Consider the following 20,278-nt stretch of genomic DNA (forward strand, 5'->3'; position numbering starts at 1 on the left):
CGTAATCTGTATGTACTATCTAGAGCTAGACTTCAGCTCTGTATACTACCTACTGCTGTAACATGTTATGTCACAATGTAAAATGCAAAAGATAAGAAAAGATGATGATGAAGAGTTTATCCTGTGGGTAATGGGGGCGGGACTAGATAAGCTTTGGCTTCTCCCGCTTTCCCTTTCAGCCATGTGTATTGTTTTATTTGAACAAAGATGAAGTGTGGTGATGACAGTTTAATTGACATGCCCGAAATAAACAAATAAATAAACATTTTTAACTTGAAGAATTTATTCACAAAGATCTGATGTGTGATTCAGTGTCCCCTTCATGTTTTTGAGCAGTCTATCAACGTTATTAAGTATTCCAGTATACTCCAGTATATTCCAGTTACTACCTGTCATTGTCCGTCAACAACATGGGCCACCTAGCTTACCTCTACCATGTTTACCTACATTTTTTAGATTGTCAAAATCCTCTTTCTAGCTCAAATTCCAGTTTGAACTTCTTGTAAATAAATATTTTTCCGGGCGTAGTAACAGCTAGACGGCTCTCTTGGCTCTGTTGTGATTGACTCAGAGGGTGGAACCAAAGTAGAAAGAAGACCAACGATTGGCTGAAAGTTGGACCTTGGGCTTGTGAGAATTTCAGGCTTGTACAGATGTCCAACCAGTACATCTTCTCCAAGTCAGGATAAGACTGGTATGGGCCTTTAAAAAACTGACTTCTCTCTCTACTTTATCCATCATCTGGGTTTCAGTCAGACAACCACTATCACACCTTCTGGCTTTGTGACTTGAACTGTGTAGTTACCTCTGGGAGGCTGCGGGTCTTCTGGAACTGAGAAATAGAGTAAGCTCTCACATAGTCCCCCATCTCTTCCCTCGTCTCTATGGCTCGCTTCACCAGCCACTGGCAGGAGACAGAACACACAGCTGATCAGATACAAGAACAGGCAGAAGGTACTCTGGACACCGTAAAAGTCTAACTGGACCTATCGTTTGCAACACATTTATGAGCTGATACTGAATTATTACAGTAACTTAAGGTAGAAATCTACGACGGCGTATTAGGGCCACTGTAGGGAGAAAAAGAGTGTCGGGCAATATTCCAAGAAAAAAAGTCGCAAATTTGCGAGTTCATAAAGCCGCAGATTTGCTACTTGCTACTATGGGCGATATTGTCATCTTACGGGTGTTTATTGATCAGGCGGTTGGCCTAAGATGCTAGCGGTAGCTTTCACTTGTCATAGAGGAAGTAAACAAGTTGTTTGCCGTTGCTAACAAGTGAAAGCTACCGCTAGCATCTTAGGCCAACCACCCGATCAATAAACACCCATAAGATGACAATTTGGCCCATCTAAAATTAACTAACAATAACCACCAACAGCCGTCACCCTAAGGACCTTAACGAGACGTTGTGATGTATTAATTCGAAAAATAAATGCATTCACGGGAAGTTAGCCAGTTAAATTTGCGACTTTTTTTCTCTTTGAATATTGCCCACCTCTCTTGCCTCCGTTTAACCTCCCACCGGTGGAGAGTGGTACTGCAGCAGGGAGACAGAGGCTCCGAGAACAAAAACACATGATAAATGATTATACAGGTTCTGTGAGACGTTGATGAAGGGAAGCTGCTAAAATGAGGAGTAACAGTAAAGAGTAGAAAGCTCTGGTTGAGCTGAAGTGGTGTTTGTGAAGGGAATGTTTCAGCTTTTCCTTTCTGTCATGTTACTGGGTAACAGTGATATAAGACTTCAACACGTGGTCTCTGGTGGATTATGCATTGATGATAGGGATGCAAATTATCGAGTAATTCATTAATCGATAGTTGTTTCATCTTATCAATCGATGATAGATTAATTGATAAGCGGCAATTCTTCTGAGAAGCTGAATTTCCCTCTGAATAGGTTCTATTTACTGTATACGTAACATCAAATGCTATCTTCCTTATGATATAAAGAAAAATGCAAATCATATTTTGAATAATTTCATTTTAATGCATCAATTTGGTGAATTTTGAGAACCCGAATATGACATATCAATTACTGACCAATTTCTTACAAACTGCTGTCTCAAATCTTGACTTTATTGTGGCAAGTATTGCACTCCGCCTCTTTGTCTTTTTCGTCTTTTAGGGTAAAATAATCCCACACAGCTGACATTTTTATCAATAACTTTAAATTCTTAGTGGGACATGCACAGACAAATTCAGGTTGCGGCGGCTGGTGACAGTTCGAGGCGTAGAGGGAAGGGACGTGGTGGACTTCATGGGGAGGGAGAAAGTCACAAAGTGGTGGTAGGACACAGTGAGCGGGGTAACAGAGACTGCCGAGGTGCCACAGGACCTCAAGACAAGGTCATGTTGATTCCCGGCCCGGTGGGTGGAGAGTGTGAGATCAAATGTGGAGAAGAAGTCAATGAATTCAGATGAGTGCAGCTTTCCTGGGTGGATGTTGAAGTCACCGAGGATGACGAATGGTGTGCCATCATCAGGGGAGCAGCATCCATCTCATCTAAAACGTCACCGAGAGGACCGGGTGGGCGATAGATCACTATGATGTTGAGCTTGATAGGAAGGGTGACGGAGACGGTGCAGATCGGGACAGATGGTCCAGGCAAAGGACCTGGTTGTCACGCCGTGGTGAGGTTTGTCTTGTCTTGGTTTTTGTCTTGTGAACTTCCTGTTTTACTTTGAAAGAGCAACTCCCCTCTCGTTTCAGGTCACTTGCCCTTCCTCATGTGTCCCTAGTCTGACATCATCCCTGATTGTTTTCACCTATTCCCCATCATCCTTCTGTGTATTCAAGTCTGCGTCTCCCCTTGTCTTGGGCCAGTGCGTTTCGTCTTACGTCATGTCAAGATCTTCCAGCCATGGTCCATAGCCTTGCCTTCAAGTTGGTATTTTTGCGTTCTTTTGTTTGTAGTTTAAGTTTGTAGCCGTTAGCCTTGATTTTCCTCCCAGTGGAGTGATCTTTTGTTCATACTTTTTTTTTAAATTTAGAATAAAAGCATGTTGCTGCCTCTGCCCTGCATCTGAGTCCTCCTTCTAGTCTAAGCCTGACACTGGTAGGACCACCTGGGCTAGTTAAGGAGTCCAGTTCCTTTTCCTCAACCTGTACTTCTTGGGGAGTGTGAAAATAAGTAGGCAGTTGAGAGGGCAGAGTGGCCAGGAAGTGGAGAGTCTGCAGGGAGGAAAGGGCTGAAATTGTGTCTGCCTTCTTGACTGCAGACTGGCAGTTCCACAGCCCCCCTAATACTTCAAGTTCCGTACCGGTGGAGAATGGTGGGTTGCAGAGATTGGATGGGTTACAGCCCTGAGCGATGGGTCTCTGGAGAATCCTTCTCTGGTTTGATGTCCTGACTGGGATAGGACACATGGCTGCGATGGGTGGTGGTTGAGTTGTTTTGACTTCCTTGATGGACTTGTTCGGCTGTCCTGACGCTGCAACTGACACTGTAGTGACAAGCTCTTAAGTGCTTGGTTTACCTCATGCAGGTTTAGCCCCTCCATCCATCCCTCCTGAGATGGTCAAAACCAGGTAATTGCCCACTTAGTATGAACAGCTTGACAAGAATTAACACAACAAGGTATCTAGACAAGACCAGCCACGGCAAAACCAGGAACAAGTCGACCTCGGGGCATTTTGAGTTATTCACAGATTCTGAAAGTGTAGTTTCTAAGCTTCCCAATGATGTCGTCTAACACATAGAAATATTATCACAAATGATAATATTTGACGAAGTTGTGGCCATTTGAATGTATGCTTCTCTGAAAACCGTTCACTGAGAAAACTGGCCTGAAAGATTTGCAAATCTCACCTCACCTCACCTGGCCAGAAAGGAAACACAATGGTGCTCATTTGCATCTCATTCAGATAAGCCCTCCCCCCTACAGATGCCACTCAGTGACATCTGCTATCTGTTAGCCTGCAGGGCAGAAAGTATTGTAGTGGTTTGAACAATGGTTATCAAAAGCAGTTATCATGTAGTTAATGTTGATGTAGTGTTATTTTCATTAAGCACTTTACTGGACTGACCAGAATTAGAAGGTACTTTATTGAAATGGAAATGCTTAAAGTGTACAATGTAAACATTGGAGGAAAAAAAAATCCTACAGTCAGTACTAGAATTAAGTGAATTTAGTCCAGGCCCATTCTCAAAGTGTTTGATTATATCAGTCAGGGTGTCTTTGCCAATTCTGAATATAAATCCAAATCACATAAATCCTTAAAAATGCAAGGTTGGTTTTATTTCAAACATTCTATCAACACAGATATGTACATCGATAGTCTGCCGTTACAATTGATTTGCCTCGGGTGCACTGTGGAGTGGGCAAGACTGTTTTTAATGCCATGCTAACTAGAACCATTGACTTGCGCTAGCCATAGCACAAGTGAACTCGGCAACTAGAGAACTGAATGAAATGTCTTGAAAATGTCTCGAAAACACCGGCTGAGTTGGAAAATAGGTCTTATGTCCAAAATTCCGAACTATCCCTTTAACATATGAAGTCTGTGTCTCAGTTTAGGATGGACTATCTCACCTGTATCACTGGGAAAATGTGGATAAAATCCAGCCCTTGGATCTGATGGGGCTCCAGGCGATGAGGACATTTCATCTTCGGCAGCACAGAGACTATCTTCTCTGTCAGAGCTCTGCAAAGACAAACAAGCACTGGAAATACTTTCTCTGCAATGAGTCCAGTTACTACATTGTTTCAAAAACAAACTAACAAACAACAGGAGTGACGGCCCAAACTATAATAAATTAAATCTACTTGGACCTGTAGTCACAGTGAAAGGAGCTTTCAGGGGCTGGTTGCACCAACAGCTAAGCCTGGTGCTAAGCTAGTAGCTTGGCATTCTACACCCAAACACAGACTGCATATAAGAAGTGCACATAGTCATCGTGACGTCACCCATTGGTTTTGAAGCCTCAAGTTTGGCACTTTGGCCATCAGCATCTTGGAATCCCCGCCGAGCAGCAACCTCGGATTCTGGTGTGAAGCTGAACAAAGCTAGCTTCATAATTATAAGTCAACTTTACAGCTAAGTGTTAAAGTCATCTTGGTAGCTAACTGCACTGGTGCCCCTCACTTTTTGAAGTGGGGATGGTGGTGCTGAGTCAGTGGTGAGAACAGTACAGCTGTGGACTTAGGGTGCACTCAAACTAGGGCCAGTTGATCCGTACTGTACCAAAGCACTATTGCCCCCCCCTCCCCTGTCCCCTGCCAGCCTGCACTCACACTGCTCCAAGCCCAGCCGGCCTGAGCACGGTTCCCTCTTTTACATCAGTGGTCGACCATTTAATAGGTTGGCCCCAGCGGACCACACGGCAGCTCGCCGGGGGCCGACAGGCCGAGGGCAGGGGCGGCTCTTGCGGGGCCAGCGGAATGGCGAGCAAAGCATTCTATATATAAAAAGGGCCAGTCCAGTTCTGCTCACACCACGAGTCTGGAGTAAAATCCCACCATCTGTAATATGTCTGTAGCATAAGTGTTCGCAATGTTGTGTCTGATTTGTTGTTATTAAAACATTTTAAAAACATGATATTGACATTATAGATCGGCCATCGGCCGCCCTGCTTTCTAAATATCGGCATCGGCCATTGAAAAACACATTTCGGTCGACCACTATCTTACATACGCCATCACATCGTAATACGACACACACAGGGCTTTGCGTAGTTTCCAACGAGTCTCAGAGTCCTCACAACGGAGAACCGCACAGAGAAAATGACTGAAACTTTACTGACAAGTTGTATCTGCTCAACACTCAGCCCCTGGATCAGAGCATGTGTCGAACTACGTCCCGGTCCATAATTGTGTGCGTACATTTCCCTGTAGGTATTTGTATTATCTGTTTATTGTATGGGTGCTGTAGGTTTATTGTTAGTTTCCGTTATCAGCAGTAACATCTGGAACAAGTGCCTCTGTCCCTACAATGCTTCAGTGCAGCGCTTGGAACTGTTAAGTTACTGTTACTATCCAACCTGGTTTGTGTTTTAATGTGCTTAAATCATAAAACACACGATTCAGAAAACTAAGAATGGGAATGAAATGGATAATAAATCTAATGCATTTCATAGGGCCATAGATATGACCACACTTCTTTCAACGTTCACCGAGGAGAGCTCAAAGTCACAGCAGAGCAAGTAGCAAACTGAAAGAAACAGCTTACATTTTCTGGCCAATGGTTGAGTTTTCTTGGAACAGGAGATCCACGTCGATGTCAAAGTTACAAGTGGTGATGCACCAGGTCATACCGCCGACCACCTGGAGAGGAGAAACCAGCCGAGTGGGGGGAGGGGGTTTACTGTGTGAAGCTACGCTACCTGAGCTCACTCATTTACAGGTACTTAAAGGGTCATTCCGTGTCATTTCATCAAATGCCTCCCACCTGACCATCTCAGAATGTCCTGTAAAAATTCTAGTAAAAAGACACACTTGTTAGTAGGACAAATCCAAAATATTAGGTCTCTACTGTCAAAAGTTTTCTCATGAAACATCATTGAATGAAGGGTAGTTTAGACGGTTTTTGGCACCATACTCTGAAAAGCCATTTTTAAACAGCAATATCCGTTATTGTATATCTGTTACTAATAGCCTCCAGACTTGGTATATCAGGGGTGTAGCTCAATGATAACCTAGTATGGTAGGTAGTTAAACTCCTCCCAAAATGTGGCTTGTCGAAATGAAGTAGCAAATTTGAAGAGTGGCTGAGCTCCCATTTTTGCAGATAAAAGACTTCTATCACTTCTGGCTCTATATCTGTTGTTAGCTTAAACATTCTACAAAATATGGTCTCTCTTAGATGATTAGTTTCACAGATATTAAGGCTCAAAAACTGAAGTAAACACATCTTTGCCCAACTTCAGAGTCATATTCCAAAAAACTGACAAGTATCAGGTCTTTACTTTTTTTGAAAGATCATATTCTTGTTAAAATCATATTAAAAACATGTGAGGGTGTTTTGCCTCATTTTGTCACAGTGATTTTTTTAAATCCTGATATTGGTGGGGTTTTGTGGTCGTTTTTGGTACTGCATGTCCTAATAGCCTACTAGTAAACATCACAGCAGGGCAATTCAATTGTGTTTTTTACCATTTACCAAAGACTTACATGTGACTAAATGCTACTGATAAATTTAGCCTCACGAAAACATTCAAATGTAGCACAGTTGAAGTTACAGAGGCAATAAGTCCTTGAATGTGAGTTGAACATGCTGAAAGCAGCTTTTAATGTCTTAAACCATGAACAAATGATTTTGTTGGTTCAGATTCCAGAAAAAGGCGGAGACGTGTAGGAGAAACTCAGGGTTTGTTGAAGCAAACCTGCCAGCGAACAGGTTAGGTTCAGAGATTATGTTACCATGGTAACTGAACTAAAGGTTTTGTTCACTCTCTTTCTGGAACAGAAAACTCAGAGTTTCCCTCTTCTTTACAAACTCAGAGTTTCAGGAAAACCTCCTTTCTGCCCAAGAGAGCAGTTCTGGAACCGAAAGAGTTGCCATATCAGGGTTGGTCAACTCAGAGTTCAGGGTTAGGTTCAGAGTTGGTTGACACCTGCTTATTTATTTATTTATTTATTATTTAATTTTGAACATTTTAACATTGCCATTCATGTATGTTATCCTTCACCTTGGTATTTGATTGGCCCTCTGTGAAGCAGTTTGTTTTGATGAATCAAGTATTCATATTATTTAATGCAACCATTCCACAGGAATCAGTGAGTTTTCCCAAGAACATGGTGTTGGAGCCGGACGGGTCCTGTGTACCTTATCAAATGGTGACAATCCTTTAATCCGAGCTCGGAAGTATCCAGCAGCCAGCAGGAGCTCCAGGATCTCTGCCAGCTTGATGCTCTGCTCTTCATCCTCTCGGGTTTCCACCTGGGAGACAAACACACAGGAGCTGTTTAGCAAGGACATTTACGGTATTTGAGGACATTCGGGGCATAGCCTAGACCTCTGAAGGGGGGTCAGGGGAAACCTGATCCGGGAAAAATGCACTATAGCCATCTTACAGCTTTAATTACTTTACAGTTTCAGATGATGAACAAAATTTAATCAACTAATAAATGATGAAGAATTATTTTTAGTAGTGGTAGTATTACTACAGAAAGCACTTTTGCTTAAGTAGAGATCTGAGTACTTCTTCCACCACTATGTTGAAATAGTAATGGCTTTTCTCTCAGATACAGTTCATGTTTCTCTCTTTCACTGATCGTAAAATGACTCATTGCAGTTTGTTTAGAAGCAATGCCATAAAGTCATAATGTCATGCAACATGGTGAACTTCGCAAAATAAAATTAAACAGCACCTACTAACATCATGAAGAGGAGAAATGGATTCTACTTCATATTATAATCACACTACATAGATTATCTTCTTGTCCCGTCACTTGGATGTTTTTACAGTTTTTTTTTTACAATCCTTTACACGAGCATCCTGGTGTTGAGGAACAACAGAGAGTAGGAGTAATGTAGTGATGTGACTTCCGAAACGGGCATGTCGGCGCTTCTCTGAAGTCCCGGATCGAAACGTTTCGAAACATTGTGCGAAAAGCGGTTCTGAAACACCCACGTCACGTGACTGTAGTTCAGTGATTGAAGGAACGCCTCTGTTTCGAAACGGCTATTCCAAGACGGGCAGATCCTTTGAAATACTGGCAAGAGCGACGTGCTGTCTTCCCTAATTTGTACCAACTGACTAAGACATTTTTAAGTGTCCCTGCAACAAGTGTACCCTGTGAAAGGATTTTTTCAAAAGCAGGGGAAGTGTTATCCAAAAAAAGAAACAGACTCAGCTCAAAAAGAGCTGAACAAATATTATTTTTGAATAAAAAACTTTGATTATTTTATTGCATATAACAATGTGTCATTTGTTTATTTTTAATAACATAATAATAAATTATCTTTAATTCAACCTGTATTCTACTTAAATTAAGGAAACCTAAGACCGGCTCATTTCATAGTGGCACATAATTAGGAGTTTTCTTTGGCCAGAGCATGTAGTTCACAGAAGTGGCCACTAGATGCCACTGTAGAGTCAGGTTTCATATTCGTTTCAACACATCATATTCGTTTCAACACATACTGAAACATCGCTTCGAACTGTTTCGAAGCTTCCCTTTGCACATCACTAGACGTGACATGTTTTTTGTAGGTCTACATTTAAACCTATATTCGGGGCTCAAGTCGGTCTAATGAGCGGGCGACGCCACTAGCCGTTGAGTAGGCTCTGCTAACGTTCAAATCTGAGGAATGAACCAAATAGTGCCGGGGGGGGTGTCTACCTTCATGAAGTGGCCTGAAATTCTATCGAGACATTCAAACGTTTAAATTGCATTCAAATGTCAACTGACCCGTTTTCACTAACGTTTACGTCAGTCCGCTCCGCAGTTTTCTAACGTTGACCAGCTATGTGTTGACGTAGAACATTCTAGTTTTCACAGTAGACGCTCCCGTCGCTGCGTTGAAATGGATTCAAGAGCGGTTTACCTGAATGAGGTTGCCTTCTTGGTCATACTGGGCACCTATCTTCGAGCCAGTTCTCACTCTGTGGAAAACAGACGTAGCCGCCGCCATGTTGAACTGAAGTGTTGACACGGAAGGAGGTCACATGACCGTAACACATGACAGTCATTCAGAGACGTTCAAGCATCGTTTTTAATGCAACTAAACACACAACATACATTCGAACATATATAATGTCATAGTTATATATGACATAGATATATATATATATATATTTAATCTATGGTTTAAAGCGTCACAATGTCACCAGAAGCACAAACTACTCAACATGCACGCGACAACACAACATGCACGCGCACTTTCAGCCAGAGGAGGGAGCACCGACATTACAAAAGGAAACCGGCTTCACTCTAAGATTATACACACGTTAGTTTTGCAACACAATTTCAAAGTTAATTAAAGTTGAATCATATGCATTATGTATCCCCCATTTTTAAAGCAAGTACATTTATATTCTATTATTGGTGCATTTTTGTGTTCTTATTATTTCAATATTTTTGTGGAAGGAACAGGGGGAAGGAGATCAAACGTTGGAATCTCCTTGTTTTTTTGTTTAATTTGTTTCTTTTTATTTGTTGTTTATTTGTCCACACTCCAGATGAACGGGTGGCAGCAAGGAAAGCCGTTTGCCAAGTGCCATTAAAATGTAAAGTAATAGGAGAAGAAGGAGGAGGAGGAGAAGAAGGAGGTGGAGAAGGAGGAAAAGGGGCTTATTTAATCGAACATTGAATCCTATTGTATTACTTTTTTAATTGTATGCCATTCATTTTACGATTGTAGGCACTTCTAATACTTTTCAATTTAACTACATATGAATATTTTCCCACTTGATAATCCTTTTGTATCGATGAAACTTGTGAAGGTGTTGATGATGTCATGTTTGAATTGCACATGTTAATAATAATAAAAGAAAAGGTTGCAGATCGGGGGATGCCGCTCCTCCGCACTCCAATACATAAATCAAATAATTGAACATTCTTCACATAATACATTGCATGTACATACGGAAATACATTTCATAGGATCATGTTGGGAAATGTTATGTAACATATGGATATCTATTTAAAAATGTATGTAGGGGCATTTACTTTTACGAAATCCACACTCCATAGCAGTTGGTGGCGGTAAAGTACCAATAATCCTAATTGCCAATAAACAATAAAACAGAAGAAGAAGAAGAAGAAGAAGAAGAAGAAGAAGAAGAAGAAGAAGAAGAAGAAGAATGAATGAGCAATTTTGCGAATCTGATGGGAACAGAATGAAAAGGGAAGAAAAGAATCACCGGAAAGGCAATATTACAATTTAAAAAAATACAGGGTTGGTGAATAGAATATAAGAACACTAAAATTATGTGATGTTACACACTCCTGTACATTAGGTGGCGGCATGCACCTAAAAGTTGAAGTTGAAGAAGAAGAGCAATTTTGCGACAGTGCAGGTCACGTTGCGGCGACTCGTTTACGACAACCGCTCCGTTAACGGCACACGTGTGACCAGTCCCGGCCGCTCCGTGTGTTTACTCCAACATGGCTAAAGTTTCCAAGAAGAAAACGAGTAAAACGCGTGTGAAGACGGGCTCGCAGGTGCCGGTTAAGGAGACGGCAATGAGGCCGGATGTGGTCTACGACGACGACGAAGAGGAGGATTTAAATCAAGCAGATGAAATCACCAGCGGTGAGGAGGAGGACGAGGACGGCGGCGATGAACGAAAACGCCAAAAGCTGCTGGAAGCCATCAGCGCTCTCGGCGGTAAGAGGAAGAAGAAGCTGGGAGAGAGGTCCGAGGCGGCCGTCCAAATGTCCGAGTTTACCGTCAACGCGGAGGGGGAGGGCGACAAGATCGACCTGTCGGACCTCATCGGGACCATCGAGAAAACCTCCGCGGTCCCGGCCAAGACCCGGAAGCAGCTGAAGAACCTGCAGCGAAGTAAAAAGACCATCGAGTGTCCACTCAGCAAGCAGGAGAGTGCGAGGATCCAGAGAGATGTGGCGTTTCAGAAGGCAGCCACAGAGGTGACCCGGTGGAAGAGCATCATCACGCAGAACCAAAGGGCCGAGCAGCTGGTCTTCCCCCTGAACCAGGAGCCCTCCGGCCCTAAGCCCATGGAGAGGGTGGTGAGCAGCTGGAAGGCACAGACCCCGTTGGAGCAGGAGATCTTTGCCCTCCTGTCCATCAACAAGCAGCCCATCCACGACCCCGTCTTAACCCCTGCCGAGGAGGCCTCGATGAGGGCGATGAGCCTGGAGGAGGCCAAGATGCGCCGCGCAGAGCTGCAGAAAGCCCGGGCCCTGCAGTCCTACTACGAGGCCAAGAGCCGGAGAGAGAGGAAGATCAAGAGCAAAACCTACCACAGGGTGCAGAACAAGGCCAAGCGCAAAGAGTTTGTGAAGCAGTTTGACGAGATGGTGAAGACGGACCCGACGGCCGCCTTGGAGGAGCTGAACAAGATGGAGTTGGCCAGGATGCAGGAGAGGATGTCGCTGAAGCACCAGAACAGTGGCAAGTGGGCCAAGTCCAAGGCCATCATGGCCAGATATGACGAGGGGGCTCGCAAAGCCATGCAGCAGCAGCTGGAGGTGAACAAAGAGCTGACGCAGAAGCTGGTGACCTCGCTGCATAATGAGGAGGAAGAGGAGGAGGAGGACAGCGATGCAGAGGTGCTGCCGGATTTTGTAAATGATGCCGAGCGGGAAGTGGATTGTTCGAATCCCTGGATGAGAGGGAAGCTCTCTGAGGAGCCCACAGAAAAAGAGACAAGCGACGCTGCAGCGGAGTACACAGCAGAGGCAGCGGAGGGAAACGCAGTTGAAGAAGACGAGGTTGAGGAGACGGAAGAGGAAGTGCTCCTCCGAGAGTTTAGCCGCAAGAGGAAGTTGCACCAGGATCAGGAGATGGACACGGCGTCTGTGATCTTGGTGGACGATGAGGAGAACGAAGCTGCAGCAGAGCAGCCAGACGAGGAAGAGGAGGCGCTGACAGAGTTCACAAGCCTGTTCCAAGGAATAACAGACAGCCGTCGGGAGGCTGAAGCAGACGCCAGTCACACGGACACTCCGGCTCAACTGAGGGAAGAACCGATCAGGATCAGGTCTCTGGAGGACATGGAGCTCCTCAGTCAGGGGCCCGATGAAGCACCTGCTGATCCCCAGCAGCTCCCAGCCACAGAAAAGACGCCCTCTGCAACCCAAAACACAGGCAAGAGCCGGAAGAGGAAGAAAGGGATCGAGCTGGAAGAAGTTCTCACCAAAGAGACAAAAGTCATCCAAGTCCCGCTCGCTCCCACCATCGAGGACGCCGAGGACACGGACGAGAAGCTTGACCAGCGGGGGCTCATCAAAGAGGCCTTTGCCGGAGACGACGTGGTCTCCGACTTCCTCAAGGACAAGAGGAAGCAGGAGGACGCAGCCAAGCCGAAGGCGGTGGATCTGACTCTGCCTGGGTGGGGCGAGTGGGGAGGAACGGGACTCAAGCCATCCCGCAACAAACGCAGGAAGTTCAAGGTGAAGGTGGCGCCGCCTCCGCCCAGGAGAGACCAACACCTTCCCAGCGTCATCATGACAGAGAAGAGGAACAGCGCCATCGCCCTCCACCAGGTCAGTTCACTGCCCTTCCCCTTTGAGAACCAGGCACAGTTTGAGGGCACCATCCGCTCGCCGCTGGGCCGCACCTGGAACACGGAGCGGACTGTGAAGAAGATCAGCAGGCCCACCGTGGTCACCCAGCTGGGCGCCATCATCGAGCCCATGGCCCGGGAGGAGCTGATGAAGGAGAAGAAGCAGGTGACCACCGGGAACACCAGCACGGTGGACTCATGGAAGAGAAAACATTAGCAGCAGGTTGTTGGTCACTCCCCATGAATATTAGTTAATAATGAATTAATAAGATTGGTTGACTTCGGTCCACGTTGTGAGAATGTTTCAGCAGTTAAACGGCTGAAAGGATGTATTTGACAATGATTTTCTAGATCATCATACGTTGTATGTTTGAGATTATGAGTTGTTAATCAAATATATAAAGTAAGTAGTGAATACTATTTCAAATAAATTCTATCTTTGGAGTTAAAGCTATGGTTGCAGGCGTGTTGATTGAATGATTAAGCGTGTAGCTGTGTTCATGCCTCCACATGCATCCTGGAAGTTCTTCATTCACATCACTGCTCAAATAAAAGGATTAACGCAGCATGAATCTTAACTCAGTACAACAATCAAAGCATGAAGCAGGGCCCTTCCCCGTGACGAAGGGGGCCCATGCAACAATCCACTTAGCCGCCAGCACTATTTAATGCCAGCTGATTCAGATTGGCCTCCTTTTGCTGGCCAGCCAGGAACTCCACTGCAACTCCCAGGAACTGGTAACTCAAAGAATATAAATAACTTTCCAGGCAATAAATTACTATTGAAATGAATAGCAAAATTGACTAAGAAAAGTTACCTAAATGTGTGCACTACAAAAGGAAACCATTCTGTCAAAACTACTAATAAAAAGTGTCGTATGAAACTTAAAACCTGTGTCCAGTTAATTCTCTGTTTATGAATATTATGTACATAAACCCAACAAGTAAATAAACTAGATGAGTTACCAGCCTTTGTGTTATTCAGTGTGGGGTTGCTACTGCGGCAATCACAGGCATTTATTACAGTGAGCGATGGTGGAGCCCAGTATGTACAGAAGGCCTGCTATCAGTCATTTCCTTTTAAGTTAGTTATCCATGTTTTTTTCAGAACTTTATTGATCTAAAATGTATCTCAATATATTTTACAACATTATTTGATAATGGTGTAGGATCTGCTTTATTCTCAGCCAAACATAGGACATAAACATAAATAAACAGTGTCACAACAAAAGTATTTTTATTTTGTTAGAATACATAAATAATTTAAAATTCGGGAAGGTGTCTTGCATTTCAGGCATGGATGACAGAAGGTTACTAACGCTAATGTTAACTAAGTTAGCTACAACACGTTGAAAACAAAAGCAACAGTTAGAAACTTGGTATATATGATTCCCATCATTGTTTTCTTTGGATATATATTTCTGTATCTTTTCTTTCCCATGGCTAATACCAACTATTTTGCTGTTAGCTAATTACTAACATTACGTAGCTAGTGAGTGCTAGTGCACAAAGTCCCTTGGTAAATTAAATTGAAATATTCAACTCAAGCAAGATATTCTCGTGGATAACGGGGGCGGCCTCTGGATTAAAGCCTACGTCCACGTTGTGTACCTGGGTGGTTAGTGCAGCGTGAGTGTGATGTGCTTGTTTTAGTTGAAACAGCTTCCATAAGCTAAATTAAAACGACTGGTTGATGAATGAACCAGGTGTGTAATATAATAATAATAAACCAGGTGTGTGGCCTATGATGACATTCCTATGATATGTGTTTTATGCACCCTGCATGTAATATTTTCCTGCTGTCAATCAAAAAGTAGCTGTAACATCCTGGTGTTTGAGGCGGGGTCTTATTTCCGGGCGCTGGCTTGCAAATGCATCATTGAAACCCATCTAGATGATGTAAAGTGCTGCAGCTCACTGAGCAGCAGGTCTGCTCCATTCACCACCGTGTAGGGGGGGGGAGGGGGGGTGTCACAGTTATGAGTCGTGCAGCATCCAACAACAGCATTTTATAAGGGTGTGCTTCACTACCTCCCCTTCTCTTTCTCTATTTGATTTTCAATACATTTGTAAGGCGCCGTCTCAAAGAAAAGCCTTTACAGTTGGGTTAAACCTTCACACATGGGTGAGAGTGCATGCGTTGGCACCTGACGTCTCTGTATTTTACGTGATAGACACTCTATTAAAGTGGGGGGGATCCCGTAATGGACTATGCATCAGTTCAGGTAATGGTTGTCAGCCTGAGTGCCCGAGAGGCAGTGGAGAATTCCATTAGAAACCTCGTAGTTACTAAATCAGTCATTCTCCATCTTCCTCTTTATCGAACCACCTCTTTTGGGGCAATTACTACAGCTTCATACAGCTTTCAACAATGAAAAGAGACCTAGTCCTTGGACTCACTGCTGCCCGCTGGACTGCAACGAGATCAGACAGGGATTCTCACTCAAATACCTGAAGGCTGCTGTGGCTGTAAATCAGAGGGCTGTGAGAGTGAATGGCCCACAACCCCCCATGATGGAACGTGTTTTTCTCCATAATGCCCATTTGAGAGATCTGCTTCAATATTTGTTTTAGGATGAAGGAGCATTTATGCCTACCTTATTAGTTGGCTGCAAAGCATAGACGATTCAACAGTGACTTCTGTTCCCTGATCAGTTTATTATGAAGGCGAGCGGTGATAGAAGACAGCGGGTATCCCACAGTGTTTATTATCATGCATGGTCATTCCAGACGTATCAAGAACAGTGGAGTGGAGTTAAATACCCGTGACGGGTACTTTCTCCGACACACAGCCGTAGATGTTCAAAAGCTGCAGTTGTATTTGCTGCTGCTGCTTCGCCACAGTCCAATCTGAGCGAGGACCCTTGCCCATGTCCCCTCTGATTCGAGGCCCAACTCCATTCCCACCCTGACAGGTGTAAGATTAACTTAGTTAGGTGCAGAGGCGCTCATGCACACCAAATTAAATTAATGGAACAAATTTCCCTCCTAATTAAGATGAAAATACGTGTCAGTTGTAACCTTGCTGAGCACTAATTATGTACAAATGATTTATCATCTGTTTCGTCCTGAATAGCAATGGGCTCACCTCTCCGATAGCCCTGGCTGGCTGTTAAGAGATGGCTCCTGATTAACAGTGACAGGTTTTGCTGCGGAGAAGCTGCGCGTTGCCGGGCCAACCAATCAGAGGCGGCCTGAGCTCAGACTCTCCCTCCCTTCCATTAACCTACATTGGGTGTGCAGCTGAGCATCACTGTGGCTTGGCTCTCCTTCTTGTTTCTCTCCTCGGAATGAAAATAAAGTACATTCAAAGAGGGAAGGTGGTGGTGGGGGGGGGGGACCAGAGATGAATCCCATGATATGTGCTAGTGGATTAGCACGTGGCTGTGTGATCTAACTAACAGAGGAAGATGAAGCGTCTTTGACAGCCTCTCCACCTCAAATAACAAATTGAATACAGTTATGCTCATACATCAACATTTTATGCCTGCCGGCAGATAATTGCTTCTAAGTGCCCCCCGAAGAAAAACAGGCTCCTACCTGCCTGAGGCCAGCAGGTGGTGCAATCGCTTAAGCCTCCCAAAAGCCACCGTACAAACTCCCCTCTGCTAAAAGGGAAATAAACAGGGCTTCATCAAACAATTACAACTTGAATGCAATATTCCATCTTATGTGCTCCTGCCTTGCGGCTACAGATATATTTCAATGGGCAGCAGCTCTGATTAGCATTAGAATCAGAGTCCCTTGTGATGCTAAGGACACACCGTCCAATCTGTAATCATTGTTCCGCAGGCTCGCTCACAGGGGATACAGCCTGCTTTGTCATTATCATTCAATATGCCACACACACACACGCTGGCAGAGCTTCCATGGCGCTGCAAGCAGCGGACCATTTGCATTTCCTCCTCATACTTGTGAGAAATTGTGCAGACGAACACAGGAATGAGTCCTCTGTGTTTCCTGTGGCTGAAGAACAGACAAAGAGAAGCTCCCTCGTTCTACGTCTCATTTGCTCCTCGTGTGATTCTTCTTCTGTGTGTGCGTCCTCAAAATGTTGTCATCATGTTGCAAGTGTCAGCTTCCGGCCATTAGGGATCATTTTACTTTCTATTGTGAGCGGGGGCTTGTTTGGCTGACACCTTGTTGCAAATTGTTGGATGTTGTTGTGGTAAATGTTAAAGCGGCTGCGCGGGGGGAGTTATCTGTGTTCTCCGGCTTATTGCTGTTTTCTGTTTCCAGCTCGTCTGTCCAACGCCGACTACTCCCCTGCTGCCGGAGACGCGGCACAGCTGCAGTTCACACACATGCCGAGCATGTCAAGCACACACAGGCACAGGCCACGGCAGGCGCTCGGTTGGAAGAGCGGCCTCCAGCTCTCTGCTGCTTGGCCAGTGGCGGAGGTCATGTGAAATAAAATGTGTTCTCTGACACCAAACAAACATGAAATATGACCTCCGAAATTAGCTGAAACAAACACATTTGTCTTGGAATAATCTGCAGTTGGTGTTACATTTTAAAAACCTAGTATCCCTGAGGAAATGATCAAGAAATACAATTTAAACGATCCACGTAACTGAAAATTGCACTTGTTTTTCCGACGTTTGATTCACTATCTTGTTTGGATGATGTGTGTATTCCCTGTTTTTCTTTTCTGCTATTATATGTTTCCATGTTTTGTCACTGTCTGTTAATCTAACTGGCAACTGTTCTTGGCCAGGTCTCCCTCGAAAAAGAGATTTCAATCTCAAGGGACTTCCTGGTTAAATAAAGGTTAAATAATACATGTTTGTATGTCATTATGACCCCAACTCTTTTCATGACATTTTTATAAATAAAGATTATTTGATGCATTATATTGCTCAGGTCATCCCAACACATTGGATACATGGAACAGAAGAGCGGCAGCCATTTTCTTTTGTCGCTCCACACCCTTCTGCCTGTAGCAATGTGGGAGAACCGGGGGTTGAGGTAAGAGAGGCTTGGCACAGCATCACACATCACGGCTGTCTGGGGATTGGTGGAAGAGACGGGGGGGGTTAGAGGTTAATTATAGACAACAGAGAGGTCACAGGGCCTATTATTTTGGAGCTGGGACCTGCAACGGTCCAATGGGGATGACATTTACGATGAGGGTCTGGCCCCACCCCTCCATCACCATGCACACCCACAGCCCGCCCTGCACACGCCATCACTCACATTTATACTGAGGGAACCGACAGTGGGACTCCATGGTCTGATAATGAAAAGGCCCTTAGCATTTGGCAGAGGCAGGATGATGAATTGAATCCCTGACTGCCTCCAAGTAGCCCTTGACAACTAATCGAAAGCCCCCATACCCTCCTCTAACCGACCAGACTTCCTTTATCACCCTAATTATTAGGGTTAAGTGAGTCTCCCATGGGACTGGGACCAGTACGGAGCAAACAACCTGCCGAGTCATCTCATTACATTCACAATAAATGGCAAAAGCATGAATGAATCACTGTGGCTGCCTGATCTGATGATAGTGAGTTGCAGCCATGTTCAGGTGCTTCTCTCTGCTTACACTAAACCTCTGCAACATCTGTCTGGTTTGCTCTGCTTGCTCCGCCAACATTTGAGAATCCAAAAAGTAGGACATTCTGAACACATGCATTCTTTTTATTGGGTAGTAAATGTATTTATTTTACATAACTTCCTCAGGATGTGTAGACACAGCACAGACAAAGCAATTACAGCCAAAGCCACTACAGGTGTCGAGCTCTAATGGCTCCGAGGGCATGCAATACAACCTATGGCCTCTGGGGGGGCAGCGTGATCCCCGGGCCTCTAAGGGGCATCACTGTGTTTTGAAAGATAAACATACGTTTTCAAAGGAAGACAAATTCATTTGAGATTGTTCAGCAATGTTGTGCAAATGTTTTTGTTCAAGGTAACATCCTCAGAAAGTTATGGGAACGTACAAATAAGGTTGCATTTCAGTCAGAAACACGTATTTAAACATCCAGGGACCGTTATTGGGAAACGTTCCTGGAACATTGCGAACATTAGTTTGCCCCCCAAAAAAAGAAGATATTTTAACATCTAGTGAACGTTATGGGGAATCACAGCTTGATTCTATTTCTGTAAATCGTATATAAATATAACAATTAATACTTGAAATGATGAAAGCACTTGATGACAAGGTCATACGAAATGTAAACCACATTGACATTGAGGAAGATCTGGGGTATAGATATTTTTCTGTGTTTTGTCTTGAAATCTGAAAATGTCAATTAAAATATAAATTACAAAATATTATATAAATGTGTTTAATTTGATGATTTTGATGATTTATTTCGTTTTTGCCAAATAACAACTTTTGAATAAAACGATTACTCCCCGCCTTAAAAACGAAATATGATAACATAACTCATTTTCCTTTCTATATAATAATAACATGATGTTGTTAGTTTTCCCTTTCCTCCTGTCTATTTTTCTTAGTTTGTTTAGCCATAATGACAGACAATAACGGCAGTTTTGTCCTGGGTTTTTAAACTCTGTATAGCATGAAAACTACAGTTGGTTAAACTTTATTTGTATAGCACGTTTAACCGAGATAAAGTTCACTGTGAGTTATGGTGGAATGAGAAAGCAAGCTTGTTTATATTCAAACTATTGTGTAGCCAGCTATAATCCCTGAAACCCGTCATGATCGGCACACCTCCATATGCTGAATACAAAACGGAGTGTAAATGGGATTGAGGATTAAGAGTGATCCACTCCGCACTGTGACTTTCTCACCTCTCGTAAGCCTATTAGACCACAAGAGCAAATCAAATATGTTGCAGGAAAAAAAGTGTGAGTGTTTGTGGATGAGAATGACGACAGCATGCAGCTGTTTATTTTCTGTGCAAAACTGCAGTAGGATTTCGGATATTTGTCCTGCTAGGAAAAAACATATAGTTCTATCCTAAACATACTTTAAACAGAATCCAGTATTACTCCTGTAATGTTGAGGTCATTGATATGAATGAAATGTAACATTGAATATTTTAATATATTAACCTTATTTCATTTATGATGTACATTTTATTGTACTGTAGGTGAGCATTCTTTTCCTTTACGGTTGGATAAGCGTAAACTCTGATCACGTGATGCGTCAGTTTTATGCAACG

At 43.8% G+C, this 20,278-nt stretch overlaps 2 protein-coding genes across 3 annotated transcripts in view; one reads left to right on the top strand and one right to left on the bottom strand.

Annotated features, from left to right (window-relative positions):
- Positions 1-9,618, bottom strand: part of ccdc93 (CCC complex scaffolding subunit CCDC93) — a 32,792-nt gene extending 23,174 nt beyond the window's left edge. The window contains exons 1-5 of one of the 2 annotated variants that reach the window (XM_084022250.1): positions 9,494-9,618; positions 7,769-7,882; positions 6,173-6,267; positions 4,537-4,648; positions 806-904 (exon numbers count right to left, since the gene is read on the bottom strand). In XM_084022250.1, coding sequence (XP_083878376.1) covers positions 806-904; positions 4,537-4,648; positions 6,173-6,267; positions 7,769-7,882; positions 9,494-9,580 — 507 coding nt within the window. In that variant the 5' untranslated portion in view covers positions 9,581-9,618. The remainder of the gene's footprint in view (positions 1-805; positions 905-4,536; positions 4,649-6,172; positions 6,268-7,768; positions 7,883-9,493) is intronic. The other variant, XM_084022249.1, reaches the window with a different exon arrangement.
- A 1,395-nt stretch (positions 9,619-11,013) lies between these two features.
- On the top strand, positions 11,014-14,033 carry LOC311022496 (U3 small nucleolar RNA-associated protein 14 homolog A). The gene has a single exon (XM_084023779.1). It carries the CDS (start codon positions 11,056-11,058, stop codon positions 13,357-13,359), a length of 2,304 nt encoding a protein of 767 aa, XP_083879905.1. The 5' UTR covers positions 11,014-11,055; the 3' UTR covers positions 13,360-14,033.
- Positions 14,034-20,278: the final 6,245 nt, after the last annotated feature.

This window comes from Eutrigla gurnardus (genome assembly GCF_963514095.1).
Source record: "Eutrigla gurnardus genome assembly, chromosome: 12".
Lineage (NCBI taxonomy): Eukaryota > Metazoa > Chordata > Actinopteri > Perciformes > Triglidae > Eutrigla > Eutrigla gurnardus.

Excerpts from the sequence above, each read along its gene's own strand:
- LOC311022496 (XM_084023779.1), top strand. The coding sequence starts at position 11,056 with ATGGCTAAAGTTTCCAAGAAGAAAACGAGTAAAACGCGTGTGAAGACG.